Source organism: Aulonocara stuartgranti (assembly GCF_965226115.1).
Source record: "Aulonocara stuartgranti genome assembly, chromosome: 19".
In the NCBI taxonomy this organism is placed as follows: Eukaryota; Metazoa; Chordata; class Actinopteri; order Cichliformes; family Cichlidae; genus Aulonocara; species Aulonocara stuartgranti.
Genome location: NC_138955.1, coordinates 11,651,046 through 11,675,529, shown reverse-complemented (window position 1 = coordinate 11,675,529; position 24,484 = coordinate 11,651,046). Strand labels below are relative to the sequence as shown.

Genomic DNA, 24,484 nt, shown 5'->3' with positions numbered 1-24,484 from the left:
AAAATGTCCGGTAAGTGAAGCTCATACTGGGATTGAGCAGAAGGGCTACCTGACAGTCTAAACTCAGGGCTAACGTGGTGCTTATGAAATGACCTTCACATTGTTGCACGTTCAGCGTGACTTTGGATTTTTTTTTATGTTACTATATAAATTAAGAAATCAATTTTTCTAAAGTAAACTAAACTAAACTAAACTAAACTAAACTAAACTAAAATAAAATAAAATAAAATAAAATAAAATAAAATAAAATAAAATAAAATTCCACCAACTTGATAAACGAGTTGATGCCTGACAGGCTCAGCTACATCGCCCCAGCTACATCGCCCCCTTCTGACTGAGCCTGTGTTTGCTGTTGCCAGGAGACTTCTTAAAACAGAGGCAACATCTACTTAAAGTTCACTTCTCACCTCTCTTATTTGGAGTTATGGAAAACTCTAACGAGGTAGGCCTTAAAATATTTTAAATGTCTACTGAATTCAGTCATAGCGGAGGAAAAAACTAAATTGATTCCTATGTTGGCAACTTTTAAAAATAGATTAAAAAAAAACATTTAATAACTATTTAGTACCTTTCTTCAACCTCTGTAATTAACAGTGCAATGAGAAGGAGAGGCTGAAGATGAGGGTTGCTGTTTTAGAAGAGAGTGTGAAGTCCAGTGAGGTGGAGTGCAAAGCCAGCAGAGAGACGGTGCTGAGGCTGGTGGCAGAGCTGGACCAAGAGAGGAGGAAGGCTGCAAGCAGTGTAGCAGCACTTGATTCACTCAAAGTGGTATATACACAACTTAAAAGAGTAGTTACTTTACAGTACAAGATTTCACATGTCTGGACGGCTTAACCCACGAACTAAAGGATTTAGTAGCGTTGTGTAAAAACTACTGACTTCTGTACGAAATTGTTAATTTAAAGATTTTATTACTTTAGGAGTAACTGCTAAAATTGCCCTATTGTTGTGGTGTTTGTATGTCATTTAGGAGCTTGATGGTCTGGCTGTTGGGAGAAGAAGTGTTGAGATGGAGAAGCAGACCCTAACTGAAAGACTTGAGGCCAGTAAGAGAGTAATAGAGGCAGCCAGGCGAGAGTCACACTGTCTGGAGAACCAGGTGGAGGAGCTTGAAAGAAGGATCCAAGAAGCTGAGAGCAAGCTGCAGGCATTCTTGGAAACGTTGGTCGGCCTCCTGGAGAAGAGGTGTGAGGACGTCATCCTGCCCACGGAGAGAGATGTTCTACAGACACTGGATAACCTCTGCAATAAGGTGAGGAACGTTGGGATTTCCAACAAAAAATGCTTAAAAGCTGCTTTAAAGCTAAATTTGTTCTCCAAGGTGCAAATGTGGCTTCAGCCAAACAACACATTTGCTGACAATTATAAATCACATTGTATTTTAGCTATTAGGATTACTTTTTGTTAATCGCTATATGTCATGAATGATCAGTTACTTGTGTAAAATGAAACATACTGGTTGATTTTTTTTTTTACCAATAAGCATGCAGGTAGCACTTTAATCTCAATACTTGCAATATAGCTAAATATTTTTTTTATTTTAATTTGCAGACTAATAACTACATCGACTGGATAACTCTGTAAAGTAGAAGAATACGTCCCAAAGCACAGCAATTGATGCAGTTACTTGTATCTTTATGTTAACTCTTCCTGTTCCATCTGTCAAGGACTTAGTCCAGCTGTAAGATAAAAAGGAGTGTGCACACAATAGTTTATGTTACCACACATTTTCACTATGCTGGTCTTTCAGAGCTTGCCAGAGGTGGAAATGAGGCTGTGTTGTGTTTCTGAAAAGCTGAATGAGCAGACAGAGCTTCATCACATTGCACAACAGAGGGCTCAGCTTGCAGAGCAGCAAGTCCAAGACCTGAGGGGAAGACTGCAATGTCTGGAGGCCGAACTGCTGACAGCAGACATGCATTGTGACCGATTGCAACACAGCAAACAGGATGTGAGTAAAGTCATGTGACTAAGCATATAAGTTACAGATACAGGTTGGTATAGCGACACATTCCTATGATTTGTCTCTTTTTTTTAACAGTATGAGGAATTCTTGGAGCAGCTGTCCAAGACGATGAAGGTTGAGGACTTTGACATTGATCTTGACTTCGAAATGAAGCTAAAATTCATTCTGTCACGTGCCGAACAACTTGTTAGACAAGAGGGAACTGCTTTAGTTGAGAGTAAAAGTCTGACTTACAGCTTACAACGGAAGGTAGTTTTTTTGTTTGTTTTTTGTTTTTATCATTCACAAGTTTATACAAGTGGAGAGTGGTGCTGAACAAGCAGATAATTTACCTCTAAATGCACAAATGCAGCTTAAAAAAATGTATACAGTTGATTTAAAATATTCCCATTCCCTGTAGTTGAAATCACAGAAGGAACAAATAGAGAGCAAAGGACTCCACATCCAACTACTGAGGAAAAAGGTTTCAGAGCTGGAGGAGGAGAAGAAGACCCGATCAGCATTGGCTGCGGAACAAAATGATGCACAACTGCAGGCTGCGAGGCTGCAGAAAAAACTGGAGTGTCTTCAAAGTGAACTGAAAGCAACCAAACTTTCCAACACTGAGCTCAAGGCCCAGCTCTCCCATACCAGCGAGCTCAAGGTAGAGGGGAGAAGGGTTTGGGCCCAAATTCACTCCAGAGGGATTTTCACTTCATAATGTTTTGTGTATTTGTGTTAATTTTGGGGCATGGGTTGGTGGGTCATTGAATCATATGCATATGCAATCAATGCATGCTTTCAAAGTATCAGAGTATCTTAGATTAATAATTTGACATAATTAAATAAAGTCACTCTTGTTTTACTAAAACCCGACGCTCACTCGAGTCTCTGCTGTGCCTAAAATGCCAAGCTGAAAGTCGCGCAACAGACTCAGACCATGCAGGAGCAGAAAAAGAAGCTGAATCTGGTGGCGGATGAGAAGGCAAAGGTGGAGAAAAAGCTGAGCGCAGTTAGCTCAGACCTGCAAAGCCAAGAGAAGAAGACAAGAGACGACCTACAGGAACTCCTTACCCTCAGACAGAGCCTTGCTCAGCTGTCTGAGAGGCAGAGAGAGGTAAGAGTCAAACGACAAATAGGAAAACTTGTTTACCATGCTTTCATCCACATCTCATGACCTTGCACAGCAGATGTTTGTTAGCGGTCATAGAGCTCATTTAATGTTGTTTGTTAATATAAATAAAGGAAAGGTCACAAGATTTCTGAAAACTTTTGAACCAGGTAAGTTTCTTTTTTCAGTTGGTGGATTTCCGCATGCTGGTTTCTCAAACGTTGGGCCTGGATGCCACAGCGTTGGCTCTTCCAAATTATGAAATCATCAAATTACTTGAAACCCTTCTTCATGGCCATTGTCACCGTCACCACCTTCATCATCATGTTAACATACCCCGGCACTACTCGACTCACCAGAGACCTCACCTGCAACAAGTCCAAGAACTATCCGATGGCTCCAACCTGGATGTTACCACCTGCAGATCTCACGAAACTTAAAATGTATTCACTCCATTCATACCAAAAATAAGTTGAAATGTTGAGAAATAGTAGAGATATTAATTACTTTTGAAACATAAAATAACAATTTAAAAGTTTTCTTTTATATTTGTGTTTTCATGGGAAGATCAATATAAGTATGATGCACAAAGGGTGAAATATTAAAAATGCTAACTCACAAATAAAATGACAACTTTTAGAATGAAGGTTTGGCATTCATTGTTTTTGAGAGTCGCATATACATACATTTCTCATATTATTTCTTTTTGCATTATATACATATGTTAAATAACTCTCGACTGTTATACATTTGATACTGAACTCACAGTCTTATAAAATATGCAATAATTCTATTGGTCATATTTCTCAATCTTAAAGACATATTTCATATCCTGAAAAAATAAAACAGCAGAATGTATAAAGACCATGGATGACTGTTAAAGGTTAAACTCCTGCGTTGCGTCTGACTTGGATATTAAATTCACTTGACTTGGCTTAAATGACTCTTGCATGAATCCATGTGGTTCAAGTTAAAAATGGACCGATTACCACAGACACAACGATGGATGTAAGTAAGTAAAAGCAAAGATTAAAACTGCATGCCAAAATACAGGTAAAAAAATAATTGCAATGTAAGATATATTAAATGTTTTTGCTGTTTACAAACTTTTAGTTACAAGCAAATTCACAGGCTATATTTCAGCGTTTAACTTTGGTGCTATCGGCTTGAGAGAAGTTACGTCATGTTTACACCACTGAGTCGACACGTCGTTTATCCAGCAGATGTCCACTGTGGGCAGAAACCTCCAGATCCGTTACACCAAAAATGCAAATTAACTGACACAGCATTACACAGAGTAACATAGTGAGATGCTTGATCCTATGTGCTACACACAAAGATATTAACTGTAGATGGCAGCTGTTATTCTGCAGTAAAAATGGACGAGCAGGATTTGTTTTTGCTCCCAACGTGATTAACCGTTTCAAGGATATCAACATGAATCCCACTAAGGTCATTCTGGCTCAAGAATACTAAACATCAGTGGTTTTTACGTCCATCTACACTGGAGGCGGTCCGTTGGTGTAGCTCAGCATCGGGTAGAAGGAATGAGCAAAGTTGTTGGACTGAGCACAGTAGTCCTCCTCAGACATTGGCAGCAGAAAGGCAAAAACCACTAACAGGAGCAGGAAGAGCTGGAGAGGCAGTGCGACCCAGAAGACGCGCCACAGAAACGAGGACCTACGAGATGATCGTGTCTCCGAGTCAGAAGGGAAGGAAGCGGATCCAGCGTCGCTGTGAGGCCTGCTCACACAAACACAAACATTCACAGCCCAGCAAAAACAGGATTAGTCAAACACAACTATGGATTATAGACTTTTAAAATCTCCTTCTCATCTGCACTACTGCAAATGTGTTTCCAAAAAGACTGTGGCCTGAATGTATATAAAAGCAGAATGCAATGGATTTTAAATCATTTAAACCCAACCTAAATTAATTATCAATTAAAGGGTTTTTTTTAATTAATTAAAAGAATTGGCAGACCTATGTCTAAATTTCCAGTTACTTTTCTTAATTTCAAGCTTGCGTTAATCAGTCGAAGTTTCAGACAATAACTCGAGCTTTTGACTCTGAAATGATTTTTTTCAGTGACAGAAACAAGCTTCCATCCAAAACATGTAACATGCTGGAACAGAGTTCTTTAAATTGTAACTTATACTATAGTCTAACCAATCAAAGTCTGAATTTCTTCATGGAAATGATGGATAGTTGGTCCTTTGGCATAAAGAGAACATGAGCCAACATCTATTATATGATAATAACAGTAGATGTAGCTTTTATAACTTGACCATCTGTGAAGAAAGATACAGGATAAATGAAAAAAGATAAATGCAGGTTTTGAAGCAACACATGCTGCCATCTAGATATCAGCTAGCCTTGTTTATTTTAGCAAAACCACAGTCTCTGTAGTAGAGACAGTTTGGGTGATACTCACTAAAAACTCTTGATCACAATTATAAACATGCCCTGCACCACCAATTTGAAACATGGGGCTGCTTTCAAAATTGACTAAACATATATAAAAACATAGAACCGAATTTTAAAAATCAATTTACATGCATTTCATCATTTGATTTCTTTATATTAAATATAATTGAGTTTAAATGATCATTGCATTTTTATTTTATTTACATTTTGCACATACTCCCGTCTTTGTTGGAAACACTGTTGTACTTCCACGGCAATATAATAAACCAATCTTACATGTACAAAACTGCTTCTCTTTGCTACAGAAATAGTAAAAATTACAAACAAATCAAATTAGTCTAATCCAATAAACAAACTTCCCTTTAAAAATTATCCTAATTTAATATCCTTCTCTCCCCACTCTTAACTGTTTTAATGTTGTCTGCATAGTTTCAATCCAAATAAGATCTCAGTCCAGCGACAGTGGATGTAAGCACCATGCTGTGTTTGAAAGACATTGCCAACACAGTGTAAAGCAATGTTAGACAATGTTTAACATTGTGATCTACATGCTGACTGAGACTGGGGTGGATCAACACAAGTACGAATACGGTCACAAAACAGTTTTCACGGCATACATTCTGCAATCCTGTGCCAGACAAAGACATTTAATACGAGAGCTTGCATTTCTTTGCAAAAGGCGTTAGAGTAAAAGGCAAACGGCATGCTGCAAGTAACAGCTGAATTTGAGAATACTCTTTTTATTCATATAACAATGGAGTCTTTGAAAGTTTGTGTCCTGTTAAAAAATGCAAAGCAAACGGAGGCGGGAAGAGCACGGCAATTAGAAACAGCATCTTTGACCCTGGTAGTTAGCTGCGTTTTCTTAAATCAACAGTTTGGGAAATCCAGTTCACTTTCTAGATTTAGAGTTAGATGAGATGACTGAAATCCCTTTGTGAATTAAGATGTTAAGATGAAGCTGGGACAGAGCCTAGTTTAGCATGGACACTGGGAGGAGGAGGAAAGAGCCAGACACGCTGGCTGTTTCCAACTGCTTCCACGTCCAAAAAAGAAACATAAGGAAATAAGCAAATTCACAAAATGTCATACTATGAGTAGTAATGTGTCATTTTTCTGTCACCATCACCCTCAGTAATACTGTCTTCTTATAGCCTCAAAAAGTTAGAAGACACGGTCAGTTGAAAGCAGTAATATAGGGGTTTACATATGTATGTATTGTAAAAAATAAAGTATTCAGAATGTATTTCAATTAAGAAAAATCAAGGCTGCTTTGCTCTCTAAATGTATTTTTCCCTCAATCCCAGAATGCATGAACAAAGTGACTCGAGCTGCCCTGTGTTTTTACCGAAAGTGCCCCTTTACCATTTCCCAAATGGAGACCTGAGAGGCAAGACTCACAGATGACAGACTGAGGGGGGGGAGATGGTGGATACTCAGTGAGATAGCAGCAGCAGAGGGAGAAGAAATGTAACACACAAGAGAGAGAATCAGCGCAAGAGAGGAAGAGAGCGGCCTTTGCATTGTTCATTGCAGACATTTACTGGCTCGGCAATTTGAGAGCAAAAGGGTGTGTGTGTGCGCTCAGTATCAGCGAGGAAGTTAGATATAGAGAAATATTTGTGTTATTCATAAGAAACGCCCTCTGGTTAGCAATATTAAGCAGCCAAGGACATTGGCAGAGAGGAGGCCTTGCACCTTTCCTTGTGAAACTCCTGTCTCGGATGCGTGGGCTACCACTCACCTGATCGCCTAGCCTACACAGAGCATCTAGACTTACAGAAGATGATGGAATTCATTATCATGAGCTGCTATTCTGGCACGAGCGTTAAAAGCTGAAATTCTGAATATTTGTTCCTTAAGTGTTTCATTTCAAAGCTGAAATCAACTGATCTCCAAGTGCATCATGGGCTGCTGAGTTCCATTATCTTCTGGGTGTGCTAGAAACCAACAGAAAGGTACCTGTGGTGTGGACTGCTCACAGAGGGTCCAGGCTGTGACAGACTACATTTGCCCCGTTGCTGTTTGCAATGAACAGGGGGGGGGGAGGTAAAAGAAAGAAAGTATGTTTAAGTCCAGGCAAATCAAGACAAAGCTATTGATGAAAAGAAAACCCAAAATGAAAGAAGAGCAGCAACAAAATCATACGTGAAAGTGACTGATTTTGTAACCTGTTATAATAAGGAATCTGGCTCTTCACAGTGCACAACTACTTTGAATTGCTTCAGCTTGGGAGTGCAATAAAGGGACTGCTACAATTATGCAATGTGATGCATGAATCTCTTTGGAACAAGGACATTTAGTAACATACACATAGTATAAGCAGGGACATGCTTATTTGGACTGATGTACAGTTGAATAATGAGAAAATAATGCTTTCTCATTGCTGTTGTTGATGCCATGCTTGCTCATTAAACCAGCAACAAGTTCTATGCTACACTTGAAATTAAGCAGCTGCACAATAGCCAGTAATCCTAGCTATAATACTACGAGGATCGAAACGTATCTACAGTGAGAAGAAATTTAAGGGAAGTCTGAGAAAAAGAAAAGGGTTTCAGAAATACTGGAAGAGAAAAAGAAACAAACTGGGCAGAGCTAAAAAGCCTGCCAAGAAAAGGAAGGAAGAAGTAGAAAAGTTAGAAAGGAGGAAATCTCAGGAGACTGTCTGGAGATTGACAACATGCAAGAAGAGCAAAAGGCTGGAAAAAAGTTCAAAATCCAGAGGGAGGGAGCGTAACGCTGGTTGTGGAGGTGGAGAAAGATTTGAAGAGCGTGAGGAGAGATCTTGGGATGACAGGGGTGAATCTGGCCTTCACTGGGGCATTTGGGGCATTTACTCTATGTGTCTTAGGGGTTTCCAAACACCTGGTTCTCATATAGCAGCATGTACAGGTAGAGATAAACATTACCGATCGTCTGTGACTGGGAGTACTCCTTCCTGATACAGGACTGAGGGAGCCAGACGTGTCCAGCTCATCAGCAGACGACCAAGAGGAAAGATCCTGATGTTGGAAACAATCGCAGATACAAAGAGAGACAAAGCAGGTGAGAGTTAAGCAAATAGTGACCCCTTTTCTAAATGTGGCCACAGACTACACAGAGTGGTTGGCAGGTGATTAGTACTTAAAAAAATCTAACTGAAGGACACAGCCAAACAATATAATACACTCAAGTAAAATTAAGTGTATCCTGTGCTGAAACAATCGTTTATTTGCAAATATGATATTTTTTATTCAGTGCAAAAATATGCTCCACATGAGAGCTAAAAATGTAAAACGATTACACACTTACAAGATTCTGGCAAATTGCACCATCACAAGTTTGCTCCCCACCTTTGCTAATATTGTACATTAACGGTGTGAGTAACACATTTGTGACTAATGAAATATCACTGAATATGAACCTGTGAATTTTCAGCCTGTCTGCGTTTCACAGTTCTTTCTTTTTTGAGCTTTTTTTTTAGATTATAGCCAAATGTATTCATTTTATTTTATTTTATTTTTACAAAAACCACTTTAAACTTGAAAATTCTGTTTTTAAAAAAATCTGACGATGGAAGAAATTGAAAATGTTTCTGTCAAATGCTTTTTGACTTTTTAAATGCAGGTGAATATAAAAGAAAGGTGTTCAGGTAACACATGACAGGTACACAAGTGACTGAGGCTCTACCTGTTGACTGCTTGTGATGTCCAGAATCTTGGCCAGCTCTCTGAGGTCTCGGGTTACTTCCTTTAGCAGGAGTTTTAGGCGGTTTCCTATGACGTGAACCTTCTCCTTAGCCTCCAAGCAATCACTGCCCTGCGAGTTGACCAGCAACTGGAGGGACATGTCTTGTAGTGAAGCAACTTTAAGCTGTGAGTCTAGCAGCTCCTGGCGGATTTGCTGGAGAGAAAATTTAAGCGATACATTCAAAAAAGAAACCTTTTACAGAGTGGATTTATGGAAGTAACACGGAAAGACGCACTTAAGTTTAAGAGTGTGACAGTTTGGTACCGTGAGTGTTTTGTGATGCTCATGGAGAGTATCACTGTCCTGGATGGGATCAATGGGAACCACCTCATTCCTCCTGCGATCGATGTTTTCCAGCCAGAGCAGCAGACCGTGACTCATCTCATGAAATTCCTATTGATCAGATGAAATTTGGGAAGGTGAAGACCCAACTAGCATATCATAGAAGGATATTCATACTCATGAGCAAGTCGATCTGTTCAAACAGTCCGACTTGATCAGCACTCACTTGACACTGCATCAGAGCTTCCTGTAACGAAGACCTCCATTCCTCCAGCGCGCTGCCGAGTTTATCCCAGTGGTTGTTCATGTCTTTCAGTTTGCCTTGTAGCTCTCGGGACTCGTCTGTCTCCGAATGCAGAAACTCCGCACTGCACAAGTTGATGGAAAGCACTATAGCTTTGCGCTTGTCATACGCCTTCTGCAGCTCCTGTAGACAAACACGCATGTCCATGGTGACGCACAAGTAATGCAAAAAATTCCCAATTTGATGACAAAACAAGGAAACAGCAGGAATAAAGACTATAAGGTATATATTTATAAGTATTCAAGTAAGAAAATAACAAGCAGAGTAATAAAAAAGTTAAAAATAGGGACTTTACTACTAAAAAAAACCTGTACCTTGAGCTTTTTGATACGCAGCTCAATCGTCTGGATGTCCGTGCCAAGCTCCAGTCTACGCTGCTGCTCCAGCTCTTCCTCTGTCTCTCCCAGCCAAGTCAAGATTTTGTTCAGGTCAGAGTTCAGCTGCTGCCACTGCTGCTCGTTCTGCTTTGTTCTCATCTCCTTGCTGAGGTCCTGAGCCTGCAGGAGCTCCCAGCGCTCAATCACTCCTAGATTGATGGATGTGAGACCAAAAAGATTATGTTAACTGAATTTACCAGCACTGTAGCCCAATGGATAATTCACATTTTTTTCTTTAACAAGCATAAATTAACATAAATTAAATGCTTATTTAAGATGGGGGTTAGTTATAGGTATTACCTGAAGTCTGGGACTCTGAGCTGCTGGGATCTGCCAGTCCAGACACCGTATCCTCTTCCTCCTTCAGCTCAGAGCCCATCCTCCTCACTGTGTCAATACTTCCGCGACACTCGCCCATCAGTCGCAGCTACAGAGCAGTTAAAAGACTGGTTATTGCAGGCAGTGTAACAGGATTATACTGACTATTTCAAAATTGGAAAAAATATTGTTAAACTGAAGAACCAAGTGAGTTCTGCGAGGAGAAAATAGATTATTAAAAAAATGTGAGCAAAAATAAACAACAGCAGCATTCAAATAGACAAAGCAGAATTAATTGCAGTTAAATGTACAGTCCAGAGCAGAAAAGCTTTAAAGAATAGATTGTTCTGAGCTCTAAGCGTAATATGAGTAACACATACATATCCCATGTATGAAGAGTCCGTTTCTGTGCTTGCAGAAGTGCGGCTGCTGTCCGTTTGTTGCAGGTGGAAACGGCTGACATCCAGAGGGTGTATATGAGAGTCTGCAGCAGCAACCTCCCCTGTTAACACAATATTAGCTGATTATATTTCCATAATATATTTATGAAACATGTTTAACATCAGAAAAGAAGGTAAGCCCCCCTGATTTAAGAAAAATAAAATGTGGAGAGCGAAAAATGAGAAGTAGACAGGAATGCAGATTGTTTGTTCTGGCCTTTTGTCACAAATCACAGCACTCCCTTTGTGGCCCTTTGCATCGGGAGCTGCATCCCTGATTTGAAATAATACATTTAAACCCCGTGTTTTTTATGTGATTTGCCTTTTCGTGAGACGTCTAAACAAATCTGCAGTCCCTTCTATAAGAATCAATACATTTCTTTCAAAGAAAGAAAAAAAACATGCAAATCAACAAATCCAAACAGGTTAGCTACAAAGAACAAGTCAAGTTAAAAAAATGAATAAAGCTAGTTAGAAAGAAGGGTTAGGCTGAATTCCATTTCTGTTCTGCTGAATTAGAGCCCAAAGCAGAACAAGTGAATAGAAGGAATAAAAATGGAATTGACCCTATTCCCCAGGGTTAGAAAGTGTTGCCATTTGTGCCCAAAGTGTGTTTAAGAGAAGAAATGAACACAAATCAAATTCCAAGCTGGTGAACAGACTACTAGTGTTTCATCACTCAGAGTGTGTCTGTTATTTCTGGCCCCAAACACATGTGGCATGCTGGGGTCTGCTGTTGCCTACCAGTGGAAGACCTCAGTGTTTGTTCTGTTAGTTTAACAAAGGCCTCAGGGCTCTCTGGGATCACTACATCTGGAAGAAACATTATACAGTACACACATTTAGCAGTGGGCTTCAGAATGACTCAGTGAACTGATTATCCTGGTATTCAACGGCACCAAGAAAATCCTCGCCATAATGTAATCAGTCACAGATAAACCCTTCACTAACTTTCTTGTGTTCCTTATGTGTTTTTCTGTCCCCTATGGGAACTTTTGATGTCATTTTTTGGACTTCTCAAAAGATGCAGAGGCACAGTCGTTTAAGATATCGCTCTTCTAACGTTTTTTTAACAGCTAACAGTGATAAAGAAAAGTTATTATTCTGAAAAATCTCTTAAATTTCAAGCATAGTTTTGCACTGGTATGGGAACCTACCTGACAAGCCTGAGGCAGGACGCTGAAGGAAGTCTCCCTCTTCACTCTGCTGCTCTCTGAGAGCCCTGCTTGCACTCTCAAGCCCACGGCTCAGGTCGTAGTCGTGGTCCCATTCCAGGGGAATGGAGTCCACGCTTGCTGGGGTGTCTCTGCCCGAGCGCTCAGTCCGGAGCTGGGCAGCCAAGGAAGCTGAGCGACCGGAGGACGGCAGAGGCGACAGGAAGCCATCCCCCAAACGTTCACTCCACGGCAGACTGGACAAATCACAATGCTCATCTAGCTCCAGCTCACGATCGGACAATGACACTTCAGTGTCGTCATCTGCAAGCTAAAGATAAAGGACTTTAGTATGGGAAAGATTACATTTGGACCCAAGCCACAGATCTGTCAGATTCTCTCAATTTTGAGGTCTTACAGGAAGGCGAATGAGTTTCTTGTAGTAGCGCTCCACTCGACCAAACACCTCCTGACAGTAGCGCTGCAGCTCCTCCAGCTCTTCCTCGATGACAGCAGCATCCAGAGGCTCACTCTTCTCTATCAGCGCTTCCCCCTGGTGGAAGATGTGCTCGATCTTGGCTGTTGTTAGAGAAATCTCCTGCTGGAATGACTGTGAAGCCGGAGAGAGACAAGCTGTTAAAGCTAAACACAAAGTTGTGTGTGATGTGTATCTCACATTAATTATGAAATATCCATTTAGCTGCTCTTCACAAGTGCAAACTGACTCTAGAAATGAAGATAAAATGAACATATGTAAGAGTCAGTAGAAAGCAGTGTTTGAAAAATGCACAGTGGATTTTCTTGGTCTGAAATATCATGACAGGCTTACCCTGAGTTGTTTGATCTTGGCCTGAATGTCACATTCAGAGAAGTGCTCGATGTTGGTCAGCTGAAGGTCCATCTCTGTCAGCCAAACCAAAATGCCATCTCTGGCTGTCTCAAACTCCTCTCTCTGACTAATAAAGTGCTGCACGTGTAAAGAGGGACACTGGTGTTAGAGTCTATGCTTTCACATCATGCAAATGGAACAAACCTTTGTTCGGGCTTTATTAGTGAATAATAAGCAGTCACAGAAAAGTTCGATGAAAAGAAATGAATCCAGAAATGCATGACAGAAATTTAAATTAAAATGTACAAAAATGAAATGGAAATAATATATAAGTACTAGTAGAACAATTGTACCTTAAGCCTGCGGAGGATGGATGCCACCCTCTTCTGCAGGTTGTCCCATCGCTGGTTGGCATCATGTGCCATCTCCTTCAGCCGGCAGGAAGAGTCAGTGCGGTTTTCTCTGGCCAGGCGGCGGTATTGCTTATTGATTAACTCCAACTGAGTCAGACTCTCGTGAACTTGTCTCTGGAAGGCCTACAAAAACACATTCATACATTTTCTCAAGAAATTTGCTTTTGTGTTTTAGCTTCGTGTTTCGTTTACATGTTTGCATTTGAGAGATAGAATTTTCTTATTTAATGCTGTCCTACTAGGTGAAAACAGTAGGTAGTTTGATCATTTGTACAGAGTACACAAAATAATTCTGCAATACCTCAAATTTCTTTAGTTCCTCCTTGGCTACAGTATACAGCACACCAGAGGAGTTGGGTAGAGCAGCTGTATTTTCTGAAGTGGCCAGCCACTCCTCAAAACGTGCAAAGTCGTCCAGGAACTTTTGCCATAAACGCCATGTCTCCTCAATCCTAACAGAGGGAATAATTTCAGGAAACAGTTATAACAGTTACCTGTTATCCATAATAACGTATGCATTTGATGCTTTCATCTAGTGTGTAACGTCTTACTTTAATCTCCTCTCCATAGACAAGGCACAGATACTCCTCCAGCGGCGATCAAGGCTCCGCGTTGCCTGCTGGATGGAGTCGCACTCTGCATCGGTGGCGCAGGCGTCACAGTCATGCAGAAGCACCTCACATAGATTCAGCACAGACGCCACTCCTGTACTGTGCTTCTCTATGTCACGCTGAAGCTCCTGACGGGCAAGAAAAGAGTGACACAGTAAGTAATAAGATGAGAGACAGAAGGAGAAGGAAGAAGCTTGATAGAAAGTTAGAGAATGACTTTTTGAAAGTGGTTACAAACTGTACAACAATAACTTTTACTAGTGTATTATATCACAAAACCTGTTTGCATAGAATTGATACTAATAGTTACATTTTCATTATATGATTACAAAAATGTGAATGTTTTTAGAAATTTCAGCTAAATGATTACAAAGCCCTGTTGCCTGTCTGCTATTAAAGAGCTTGCATTTGACACAGACTGAATGATTCCTGGCAAGCTGCACATATGTATTTTAGGTCCTGTTTAGTATATTATGTCACCTGCTGCAGATCGAGCTTCCTCTGAATCTCTTGGGCATCACAGGAGTCATAGGCGATAGGTTTGGACAGCTCTGTTTCGATGTGGGCGAGCCAAGAGCGCAGGCTGCTCATGTTTTTATCTAGCTGCTGCACAGCCACTAGAGTTTCTCTCAGTTTCTTTACTCTGTTAAAAGAATTTAACAGATTAGTTACAAACAACCCAGCATGGGATAAAAACACAGCTGCACAGCTGTGACTGCACGTCTGCTCACCGCGCTCCAATGAGATTGAGGAGATGCTGCCAGCGGTCACTGACTTTGTTGAGTTTTTGTTCGATTTCGGTGGCTTTGCTCTGGTGACTGGCCCTGGCCAGGCGCTCTCCTAGCTGGTGCAAATGTAGCTTGTTCTCCTCTGCTACTGTGATCTCCTCCTGGTAGTCCTGGCATACAACGCAATGCAAACAGGAAATTTGAAAAAACTGCACTTGTAAAAGAAGCAGAGTAGGAAAAACACAACGTAACTGAAATACAACAATTAAATAACACTGTCAAACTTTGTAAATATCTGAGGTGTGTGCAAACCTTGCGAAGCTTCTCGATCATCTCCTCAATGCTGACGTCTCCATTCTGGGACACCTTGTTCTCCATGTTAGTGAGCCACTCGCAGAGCTCCTTATACTTCTCGTTGAAGACAGTCCACTCATTTAGCTTCTCGCTTACCTGCTGCCTCCGCAGTGACAGCTGTGGAAGAACAGCAATACATGACAAGTTAACTGCACCTCTCTGCAAAGCACATAAAAAGTGCCAACGAATGCATGGCAATTTAAAACAAAAGCTAATAAAGATCAAGAAGGCTCAAAAGGAAGCCGTTCAGACGCTTTCATTTGCATCACGCAGTGAGCGAGTGCTGTATTTCCTGTGTGTGCAGTTTATCCGCTGCACACAGGATGCCACTGTGAAAAAACGAAATCACCTTGAGGTTTCAGCTTTTCTTAACTGACTGACTGATTACATTAACTTGTCACGCTAACTGTTCCTCTCAGTGTATTCCTTTCTCAAAATTGTTGCACAATGGCACATTCAGCAAAATCGAACTACTGCTCCAACCATTTAAAAAAATGCTGAGCAACATCTACATATACAAATATATGCTTTGTATCGTATAGTGAAGATTGACATTAGTAACATTGTCTCCTGGGACTTTTAACTGTTACACAGTAAATATTGTGTAATATGTAGAATGTAGCTATAAACTAATTTTTGAGAATCAGACTTTTAGCACACAGTATATTCAGAGAATCCAAAATAGTAAGCGACTGTGCCAAGAGTTGTACCTGGTGGCAGATTTCATCCCACTGTCTATGCAGCAGCTCAATACGCTCTTGTAGGACAGAAAGGTCCTCAGCACTGATGTAACAAGAAAGTGACTCTCTCAGTAAGGTCAGATGGGCCAGATCGCCTGTCCAGCCGTCAAATGTATTTTCCAAATCCTGGAAAAACAACAGTGCCACTATAAAAACACTAAACAAGCACCTGAACAATGTAAAACATCAGCTCAACATACACTTAAATAACTCTACATATATGTCTTACACCTAGATGCACAAAGAAAAGTCAATTTTGAAAATGTTCAAGTTGTTACCTTGCAGCGGATCTGTTCAGCTTGCAGATCCTCATTGTGATCGGGAATAGGTTGAGAAAGCTGCTTTTTGAAGGCTCGAAGCTTTTCCAGTGATCCACAAATCCCTTTTTCACTCCTCTCCCAGTCCTGCGTTCAACAGATTACAAACACAGGCAAAATTACGAGTTGCTCTAGAAAGCTGTCCTCACTGAAACTACAAATAGAAGAGATTGGTGTATTATAAGGAAATCAATGTAAAACTTTATACATACAATGGAGATTGTCCATACAAATGCAAGAATTATAGGAGCCATCAAGGTATTCTGAAGTGGCCTGGAATTCAGAACATGCTAGCGTATTGTCGTTTTTACCTTTAACAGAGTGGAAAGCTCTTTCTTCTGTTGTTCCAGCCGTATGCTGGTTTGTTTCCATCGCTCCTGGACATCAGTGAGCTCTGCCTGCAGGGTCGCCTCTGCTCGGCTATCAGCTGATAAAAGCAATTGCCTGCCAGCCTCCACCGTCAAGATATAGCTGCCCTGCTGATGCTGCAGCACCTTTTCCTTCATCTGAAAAAGGAAGAAAGGATTCTTATCAAGCTACAAGCCTGTTAATTTACACAGATAACGCCCAACCCACAATTGCAGTTACATGTTTAAGGTTATCAGATATTATATTTTTGGTTTATTACATGAAGAACATCACATTGCAACAGCTTCTTAATGTTAGCTAGCCTTTGCTGTCACTGCTGTATTAATGTGTATTACAGTCAGGTTTGTCACTATGTACCTGGACCGCGTCCAGCATAGTACGCGCTTGTTGCAGAGGAACTGTATTCCCTGCCTGAAGGGTCTCTGTACGATGGGACACTTCCAAGAGCCATTTGCGCAGCTTGTCCACCATTTCTCTATACCGCTGCCACTGGCGGATGAGACCATCAATGATCCCGCGCCTTTGCTGAGCACGTCGCACTACGCCCTGCCACTGGTTACTCAGCAGAGCCAACTTCAGATTGAACTCATCTCTGTAGGTGATTTCAGAAAGACAGGAGACAAAGAAAGGCTTGCAGTGGAGTATGGTGGTAAACAAAGATCTACAGAGTAGTCGAATAGGTTTACCTGTCATCTACCTGACCCTGCTCTAACATTCTCTGCCCATCACTGATGATGGAGTGGAGGATCTGCTGCCGACTGAACATCTCAGCTTGGAATAACTGTAAGATAAAAAATATTAAATTTGTTATATGTGTTAACAAAATTAAAATATACTGCTTGAGGATCCTTTTCTTCAAATGGGCCCTAACCTCATGGGTTTTCTGCTGTTCCATTAAACTCTGGTAGTTCCCTGAAATTTCTACAGCCAGATTCTCTTCTGTTTGGACCAAGAACTCCATCCATGTTTCACACTTTTCAAGGAAGGTCTGCTGCTGCAGCAGGCATGACTGAAGCTTGCTGCAAGGAAACAAACAAAAGGTGATCTTATATCTCAGTTAGATGGGGAGAGTGGCCTTTACCGAACATTTGTACTGTTTTTTATGGTATTTGTGCCAGTCCTTCATTCATTCATTATTGTATTTATCTAACCTTGTTATTTAACAGAGTATCTTGAATTAGGATGGCTTTAAACCTTTTCAGATTGGCTTGTAATTTTCTTGTCTTACCTGAATCTCTCTGTGGTCTGTGCTGAGGCGGTGGACCAGCTTCTGTTGAGGTTCTGCACGCGCTTAATCTCAGAATCGTTAAGAGGGAGCCGGTAACCAAGCTCATTAAGACGCTCTAACTCAGGTGCCATACTGCTGAATTTCAACATGAGCCTCTGTAAAGCCCAGAAATTACAGAAACATTTCAGCTGTCGAACCAGTACGTGATATTCTGTAATTTTGTTCACCAAACTCAAAAAAGAAAACAGTAAAACAAACCTTGAGGTCCTCCATGCGGTCCTGGATGACCGTTAGGTCAGTAGAGCCATTAGGATCTTGTGCTTTCAGAGCCTCTTCAGCTTCAACTACCCAGGACCCCAGTGATCCCAGTTGATGGTTAAAGGTTTCATAGTCTTGAACTCCAGTCTAGTATAGAAGAATGCCAAAATACTGGCTTGGTAACTGATTGCCTATACAAAAAAAAAGTATGTTTCATAAATCTTTTTTTTTACCTGTAGAGCGGTGAGCTGTCTAGTAAGAGCCTGTTCCACCGCAGCTAGCCGCTGGGTGAGAGAAAGGTGATCGGACTGGATAGCAGACGCTGCTGATGTATCCACCTGCTGTTTCAGCTGCTCTCCCAGTTCTTGGAGAACTTGGAGTGAGGCCTGGACTGGAGCTTGGGACCTGAGCAACTCCTGAAATAAAACACCCATAACATTCAGGGCAATATGTCTTCATTATCAAAACTTAATCATAACATCCAACTGCACCAAACACGTGAGGGGATGTTTAATATATTAAACTTTTCCTTCATATCCATGTAGGTTTCACAATGAGGCTTTAGAAGTAAAATACTGAGGAGTTTTTCTGTTGTTGCAAGTTGCAAAGCTGTGGCTTGACTCACGCTGCATTCTTGAATCCAATCAGACACCTCATCGTCAGCAATGTCCTTGTTGCAGGTGGTCTTGAGGAGCTGATCTGCTTTTTCCTCCTGCAGCTGGATGCTGTTGCAGCTCTGCTCATAAAGCTCATTGTAGCGCTGCCACAGCTGAAGCAGTGCCTTGCTGCTTCTGAGACGCTCTCCAATCTCCTCCAGTAAGCCAGTCCATCTAAGTGCAATGACATGGTAATACGCTAATAAATGTCTTAAATTCGTTAAAGAAACACCAGTAGTAATGATAGTAATAAGCATAGCACCATGCTAATTAGGTTCACCTTGCGTTGACATCTTTCAGGGCATTGTTAAGAGAATCTGACACTGAAGGGTGACACTCCCTCAGCAGTTGGTGGGTAACAGCACCAAATTTTCTGAGACTGCTCTCCTGTTTTTCCAGTTCCCCTTGCAAATCCTTCACAGTGACAGATACAGTGGTTAATTCACCAGCAGTTAAATGATCACATTAAGAAACATACCCCTAACATTGCTACAAGATTTCAGAAACTCATATCTATACAGTTAAAGGCTTTAGTCAGTAAACATGTAAAATACACTGAATGCCCCTTTATCTTAATATACCTGCAGACTTTGCACTTGCAGATGAACAGCCTCCAGTGAGCCTGTGAGGAGGCGGAAACGAGACACAGAGTACCTTCCCTCCATCAGGTAGCCATTGATCTCCTCTGAAGCGTGTTTGTATAGAGTCCACTGGTCCAGCACTGACTTCAAGCTGATCTTTAGCTGCCCAATCTGTAGAAGGTGAAATCAAAAACATGCATCTACATCCAGTAAATTGCAAAATCAGGCCAAAGTCAGAGCACGAGAGGGATGGACAAGCGAGCATAGAATAAATGGGTCTAACCCGGGTAATAAAAAATAAACAAAAAAGAACAAGGAGATTACCAAGTGGTCCAGGTTAGCCCAGGTGTGATTGACACCTTGGAGTGTCTCCATGACGATAGCACAGGCCTCATCAGTCTTATTTTGAACAAGGGCACAGCCTTGCTCTTCGACTCGCTCCAGCTCTTTCTCTTTTTCTTTTACCAGTTCCTCCATTTCCTTTAAAAAATTGTTTTTATTTAGCAAATACAAACACAAGATGAAGGGCAAGAATATCTTAATCAGATCTATAGTACCTGGCAGTCTTTTAGAGCATTCTGCACAGATGTCAGATCCTCTATCCGGTGTTTCCTCTTCAGCCTTTCTTCTTGAGTTGCCATCCAAGACTTCAGGGCCTGAATGCTGCTCTCATAATCTAACCACATCTCCAAGAGGCTCTCAAGGAACTGGATCTTTAAGAATTTCATGCAAAAAAAAAAGTTAACTTTGGATGTTGCATTGATAAAGGACATTGGGTGAATATGCTGTTGGTTTTATTGTAACATTATCAATGATTACGTCCTCACCCTCTCATTGATGCGGCCTTGTAGGATCTGCCAGCGCCTGTTCATCGCTCCCAGACGCTCAGCAAAATCTGTTTTATCACTGCGCTTGCTCTCCACATCCTGACCACTGAGCTGCAGCACTGACTGGTTGACAAAGTCCACAGTCAGCTGCTTACAGCTTAAATCTACTCTGAATCCCTAAAGTGAGGAAACAACAGGAGATTTTATAATAAAAGATCTACAGTTAGAACCAGTAGTTGCATCACCATTATGATCAGGTTAGGAAAACTCCATGTTTAAAAATCAAAATTTTAGCTCTCAACACAAGAAGAAGAAGAATTTTATCTAGAAAAAAACCTTACTTGCAATGGCAAACCACAAAAAAACCAAAACCATTCAAACCAAAAGTTATATTTTTGATTTAATAAGAGTTCAGACCATACATGTAAACAAAAACTGTCATGAATCAATAAAAAATGCTCCACTACCTTATATTTTTGCAAATAGTCTTGAATCACACTTGATCCCACAGAACTCTTGAGGTTTTCTTCATCCTCGTCAATGACACTCTCCATCAGCGATATCCAGTTAAACAGCTCACAAATGGCATGACGGGAGGCCAGTTTTTCCATTTGGATCTAGAAAAAAAAAAAGAAACCGATATGTTGGTAGTTTAAAAACAAACTGCAATGAAAACTTTTGCATGCAAACTGGAGAAGCAGAAAGAGGTAATCCTATTTGTCCTGAAGCAGGTAAGCCTTTTTAGTCTGGCTGCATGTGACGATACCTGATGCAGCTTCTCCTGGACCACTGGGATGCGTGTGAGTAGCTCAGCCCACTGAGTGTCAATCCGTGCCAGGTCAGAGCGCAATACCACCGTGTCCACTTTCTTCAGCCGCAGCAGCTGGTTGCCCTCATTAACCACTGAGCTCTTAAGGCTAGACTTTCCCTCAACTTCTTTTGAAAATTCCTAAAAAAGAGAGAAGTGGAAAATCATCCAATCAAAACTATGTGGACCAGACTGCAGCAAAACAGTGCTACTGCAGAAGATAATAACAATATTAAACAAATACAAGTAAATTTGTAGTATATGCTACAGTTGAACTGAGGTGTTATGTTCATGCCTACAACTGCCATTAAGTGAGGCAGCTGGTTGGCCAGCAAAAACAAAACAAATCAACCAAATTGATTGTCTTTGGCCTCACAAGGAAAGCAGAGAGATGATCTCTGACTGTTTCCAGCTCCTGTGGCACTAACACCGCCTGCGTGTTCCAAAACTCCAGACGCTCCAGAGCAGACTGCAGCCATTCGCTCATCTCTCCACACTCCCTTTGATACCTAAAGAAAAAACAATTGAAATTAGACCGTGCACTCATTTACCGGATATTTATATCCAAAGCCTAAGAAACAGTCCTTATTTTTGAAGTCTTTCTGACCTGGTCCAGTGTTTCAGAATAGCCTCGAGGCGTTGTAACTCCTTGTTGACCTTGGCAGCGTTGTTGAGCCAGTGTTCCCCCAAGAGTGCGAGCTGATTCTCCAGCGAGGGGCAGCACACTGACAGTAACAGATGTTTACCTTCATCCAACACCTGGTAGAGCTTGTGCTGGTGCTCCGCTAGTCTCCCCTTCAGACCCTTTGCAAAGAAGAAGAAGAAAATGTGTTTCCAGCTAGATAAATATATTTTTCTACTTTGCAGCAAAGACAGGAAGCCCATTTTGACTTGAACCTTTATTTAAAGCTTAATCAGCATGTAAGAGAATTTAAGTGGCTTCTTCCTTTGTCACAGCTAAACAATTAGCCCGATGTAGTAAATTTACACCTGAGCTCATGTGACATTGTACCTGGTATAATGATATTCTGTCAATAAGCCTTTCTTCAGTTTCTTCAACCAGACCAACAGAAGGAATACTTTCTTCAACAGCCTCCAGATGTTGGTTCAGACTCTGGTAGTCCTGCACCAAACGGCACCAAGTCTGAAAATAAACATTATTATAAATAAATATTTAAAATTCAGTCGTCTGACAAGTACATCTTTGCTCTTTTAATCAGCACACTTGTTACTATGTAACTATAATAATATTTTTTTAACTTTACCATTAATTTGATTTTTTGTCCTACAGTACAACTCCAACTCTCATAGCTACCAACTTTAATATGTAATTTTTTTCAAGGTAATTAAAAGGCTTTTAAAAATGTGTTTATATAGCTAGTGATGTTCTAATATATAACATTTAAAAACTAAGTAAATGTCTTTCATTAAACATGTCATATCTATTATATCTACATGTAATAAGATACAGTTAAACCAACCACACTTGGAACTGGTCACAAAATTATCCGTTATCAGAATTTTTGTGACTATGTTAACCTTCCTTTTACACAAATATGGCATATATACTCCTTCACCTACCTCTAGGATACACTCCAGTTCAACTCCTTTACTGTGTGCCTCTTTGAGGACTCTCTGAGCCTCAGCTAGTGTCTCTTCCAAGACTTGGTTTTCTTTGGGAAGCATCAGGCCACTGATCTTCCTGAAGTATGTTTCCGTTAGAATCATATGGGACTCTAGACCCTGGAAGAACTCCTAAAAGAGGCCAGAAACAAAGACGATCAGCTCTATTTGTCTCCTGCATCACAACAAATTGGGTTCAACACGTAACCTTGTTGATTCTTTAAGCCTAAAGGATTTAGCAGGTGACTATACTTTATGTTTGTCCAGGTGATTCTGGACTTCCTCCACAGAGCTGGCAATAATTCTCTGATCGGCAGCCATCTTGTCTTTAGCTGTGTCCACCAGGTCTTTCAGGTCCTGCAGAGCACGTTCATACTGCTCCTTCAGTGCCATGTTCTGGTTCAGCCCACTGCGCCGGGAACCCACTGTCATCACCAGCTCCTCATAAGAATCCTGGAAAAACACAAAAAATCAGTTTCCGGTTGTGCATCTTTTGAATTTGACGGTAATTTCTTCACTGTACATTCAGAAGTAAAACCAAATTGATGATTTCTCCGTGAGCCATCAATCATGTATGTTACCTGTAGTTTGAGCAGTTTGTTTGTTGAGATCTGATCCGCGTGCAGTGCTGATCCTCTGGTTTTAAGTTCTGTGATTCTTTGTTCAAAGTCTTTCAGGCTCTCCTCTGCACTGGCAATGACCTGAGAGAAACCGATTAGATGTATTAAAGACATTCACAGTAATGTTCTTGTTTTCTGCAAGCTTTAATGGAAGATGGTTAAAGCTTCAGGAGGAATATTAGTCAACTCTTGCATTACCTCCAGTTGTTTTGACGCTGGTCTATCCATTGCTCCAGCTAGGGCTTGCAGTATCTGGCATTTGGTCTCAATTAAAGCAGTTTGAAGAAGCTGCAATTCAGTCTGTGTAAGACACGAGGTCATTTATAGGAAATTAAGACAAAATGCAAGCATGTCTGGTTTCATAATATAAAGATATAAATGTTGTTTCCTATAGGCTTGTCTTTGTCTTCTGCAACAGTGGCTTAACTTAATAAAAAGAAGCATTTCCCCAGCGGCTGTCTCTTTAAATCGTCAAACATTAAAGGGCTTGAAAAACAAAAAGCACAATATGAGGCAAACCTGATAGGATGTGAGTTCATGTGCTCTGCTCCTCATTTGGTCACAGCGTTGTCCCAGAGCACAACCCAGAGCTCCTAATCTCTCTTTGAGGCAGTTAAGGTTGTCTTCCAAAAGTACTCGTTCTTCGTGCCTTAACGCTGAAGATGAAGTGAGCAGAGTTTGGCTGAGCTTCACCTCCTCCGTCATATGCCTCACATCGTTCTCCAAGGTCTGCAGAAGAGGTCAGAATCATCAGCTTGATTTATACTAAATAATTACAAGGTGAAATCTGTAATATGGGAAAGCATTTTGATTGACGGTGTAACACTGCAGTTATAATGACATAGCTTTATTTTTATGCACCAGCACCATGCTTCCCACCCAGAACTTTAGCCGCATGCTGGTGTAGACGTTACCATTTAACCCTTCTGATCATGTGATTTATTCATTTCAGATTTCCTGCAATATTTACTGAAGCTCCACAAATAAGGCCAATTGTACCTCCTGCTTTTGTAGCTGGGTCTCTGCATTTTCAGCCAGCAGCACTGAGCCAGAGAAGACGTTGTTCTCCACATTATCCAGCCAGGAGGAGGTGGATGACACAGCTGTGTAGAGCTGTTGTTCCATCTGCGCCACCTGTGTCTCACCACCACCAGGCTACATACACATGTACATGGGAAGAATGTACGTTTTCATTGAGACCACATGCTTGAAATAAAAAGTTGCATTTCCAACATTGCATTACAATATAATAACAGATATGCTAAACCTGCGGGGTGACGTCTTCTACTGTTTGCCTGAAGCTATCGTACAGAGTCTTCAGAGAGGACCTGTCAGCCTGGGTGTCTCCTTTAAACACCGGCCCAGATGTGGACACACGGGAAGCTCTCGAAAAAACCTAAAGGACAAAAAATACATATTAAACACTCTGATTTTT

The 24,484-nt window shown here is 40.9% G+C and overlaps 2 protein-coding genes across 4 annotated transcripts in view; one reads left to right on the top strand and one right to left on the bottom strand.

The window, feature by feature from the left end:
• The first annotated feature begins 330 nt into the window (after positions 1–330).
• ccdc170 (coiled-coil domain containing 170) lies at positions 331–3,605 on the top strand. The gene is made up of 8 exons (XM_082516958.1): positions 331–442; positions 595–768; positions 971–1,252; positions 1,751–1,951; positions 2,042–2,215; positions 2,367–2,609; positions 2,859–3,062; positions 3,245–3,605. The coding sequence occupies exons 1-8, from the start codon at positions 425–427 to the stop codon at positions 3,494–3,496; spliced, it is 1,548 nt and encodes a 515-aa protein (XP_082373084.1). The 5' UTR covers positions 331–424; the 3' UTR covers positions 3,497–3,605.
• Positions 3,606–3,698: 93 nt separating this feature from the next.
• The window catches only part of syne1b (spectrin repeat containing, nuclear envelope 1b), a 67,609-nt gene continuing 46,823 nt past the window's right edge, over positions 3,699–24,484 (bottom strand). For all 3 annotated transcript variants that reach the window (XM_082516953.1, XM_082516955.1, XM_082516954.1), the window contains 46 exons: positions 24,317–24,445; positions 24,049–24,204; positions 23,569–23,778; positions 23,248–23,349; positions 23,011–23,130; positions 22,682–22,882; positions 22,388–22,561; positions 21,819–21,950; positions 21,414–21,610; positions 21,183–21,315; positions 20,765–20,947; positions 20,466–20,615; positions 19,999–20,175; positions 19,729–19,884; positions 19,496–19,651; positions 19,172–19,342; positions 18,871–19,004; positions 18,560–18,764; positions 18,168–18,350; positions 17,935–18,081; positions 17,677–17,831; positions 17,320–17,467; positions 17,135–17,229; positions 16,806–17,040; positions 16,391–16,585; positions 16,041–16,166; positions 15,733–15,888; positions 14,981–15,139; positions 14,672–14,838; positions 14,421–14,583; positions 13,881–14,068; positions 13,631–13,781; positions 13,270–13,452; positions 12,917–13,054; positions 12,506–12,697; positions 12,091–12,418; positions 11,678–11,746; positions 10,874–10,995; positions 10,476–10,602; positions 10,113–10,324; positions 9,721–9,921; positions 9,477–9,605; positions 9,153–9,365; positions 8,393–8,485; positions 7,446–7,504; positions 3,699–4,799 (listed from right to left, as the gene is read on the bottom strand). In XM_082516953.1, the coding sequence (XP_082373079.1) occupies positions 4,556–4,799; positions 7,446–7,504; positions 8,393–8,485; positions 9,153–9,365; positions 9,477–9,605; positions 9,721–9,921; positions 10,113–10,324; positions 10,476–10,602; positions 10,874–10,995; positions 11,678–11,746; positions 12,091–12,418; positions 12,506–12,697; positions 12,917–13,054; positions 13,270–13,452; positions 13,631–13,781; positions 13,881–14,068; positions 14,421–14,583; positions 14,672–14,838; positions 14,981–15,139; positions 15,733–15,888; positions 16,041–16,166; positions 16,391–16,585; positions 16,806–17,040; positions 17,135–17,229; positions 17,320–17,467; positions 17,677–17,831; positions 17,935–18,081; positions 18,168–18,350; positions 18,560–18,764; positions 18,871–19,004; positions 19,172–19,342; positions 19,496–19,651; positions 19,729–19,884; positions 19,999–20,175; positions 20,466–20,615; positions 20,765–20,947; positions 21,183–21,315; positions 21,414–21,610; positions 21,819–21,950; positions 22,388–22,561; positions 22,682–22,882; positions 23,011–23,130; positions 23,248–23,349; positions 23,569–23,778; positions 24,049–24,204; positions 24,317–24,445 (7,464 nt within the window). In that variant the 3' untranslated portion in view covers positions 3,699–4,555. The remainder of the gene's footprint in view (positions 4,800–7,445; positions 7,505–8,392; positions 8,486–9,152; positions 9,366–9,476; positions 9,606–9,720; positions 9,922–10,112; positions 10,325–10,475; positions 10,603–10,873; positions 10,996–11,677; positions 11,747–12,090; positions 12,419–12,505; positions 12,698–12,916; positions 13,055–13,269; positions 13,453–13,630; positions 13,782–13,880; positions 14,069–14,420; positions 14,584–14,671; positions 14,839–14,980; positions 15,140–15,732; positions 15,889–16,040; positions 16,167–16,390; positions 16,586–16,805; positions 17,041–17,134; positions 17,230–17,319; positions 17,468–17,676; positions 17,832–17,934; positions 18,082–18,167; positions 18,351–18,559; positions 18,765–18,870; positions 19,005–19,171; positions 19,343–19,495; positions 19,652–19,728; positions 19,885–19,998; positions 20,176–20,465; positions 20,616–20,764; positions 20,948–21,182; positions 21,316–21,413; positions 21,611–21,818; positions 21,951–22,387; positions 22,562–22,681; positions 22,883–23,010; positions 23,131–23,247; positions 23,350–23,568; positions 23,779–24,048; positions 24,205–24,316; positions 24,446–24,484) is intronic.

Bases quoted from the DNA above. Each gene is read 5' to 3' on its own strand.
- ccdc170 (XM_082516958.1), top strand. The intron at 1,253-1,750 runs GTGAGGAACGTT...CTGGTCTTTCAG, and splicing joins TGGATAACCTCTGCAATAAG to AGCTTGCCAGAGGTGGAAAT. The intron at 2,610-2,858 runs GTAGAGGGGAGA...TAAAATGCCAAG, and splicing joins CCCATACCAGCGAGCTCAAG to CTGAAAGTCGCGCAACAGAC.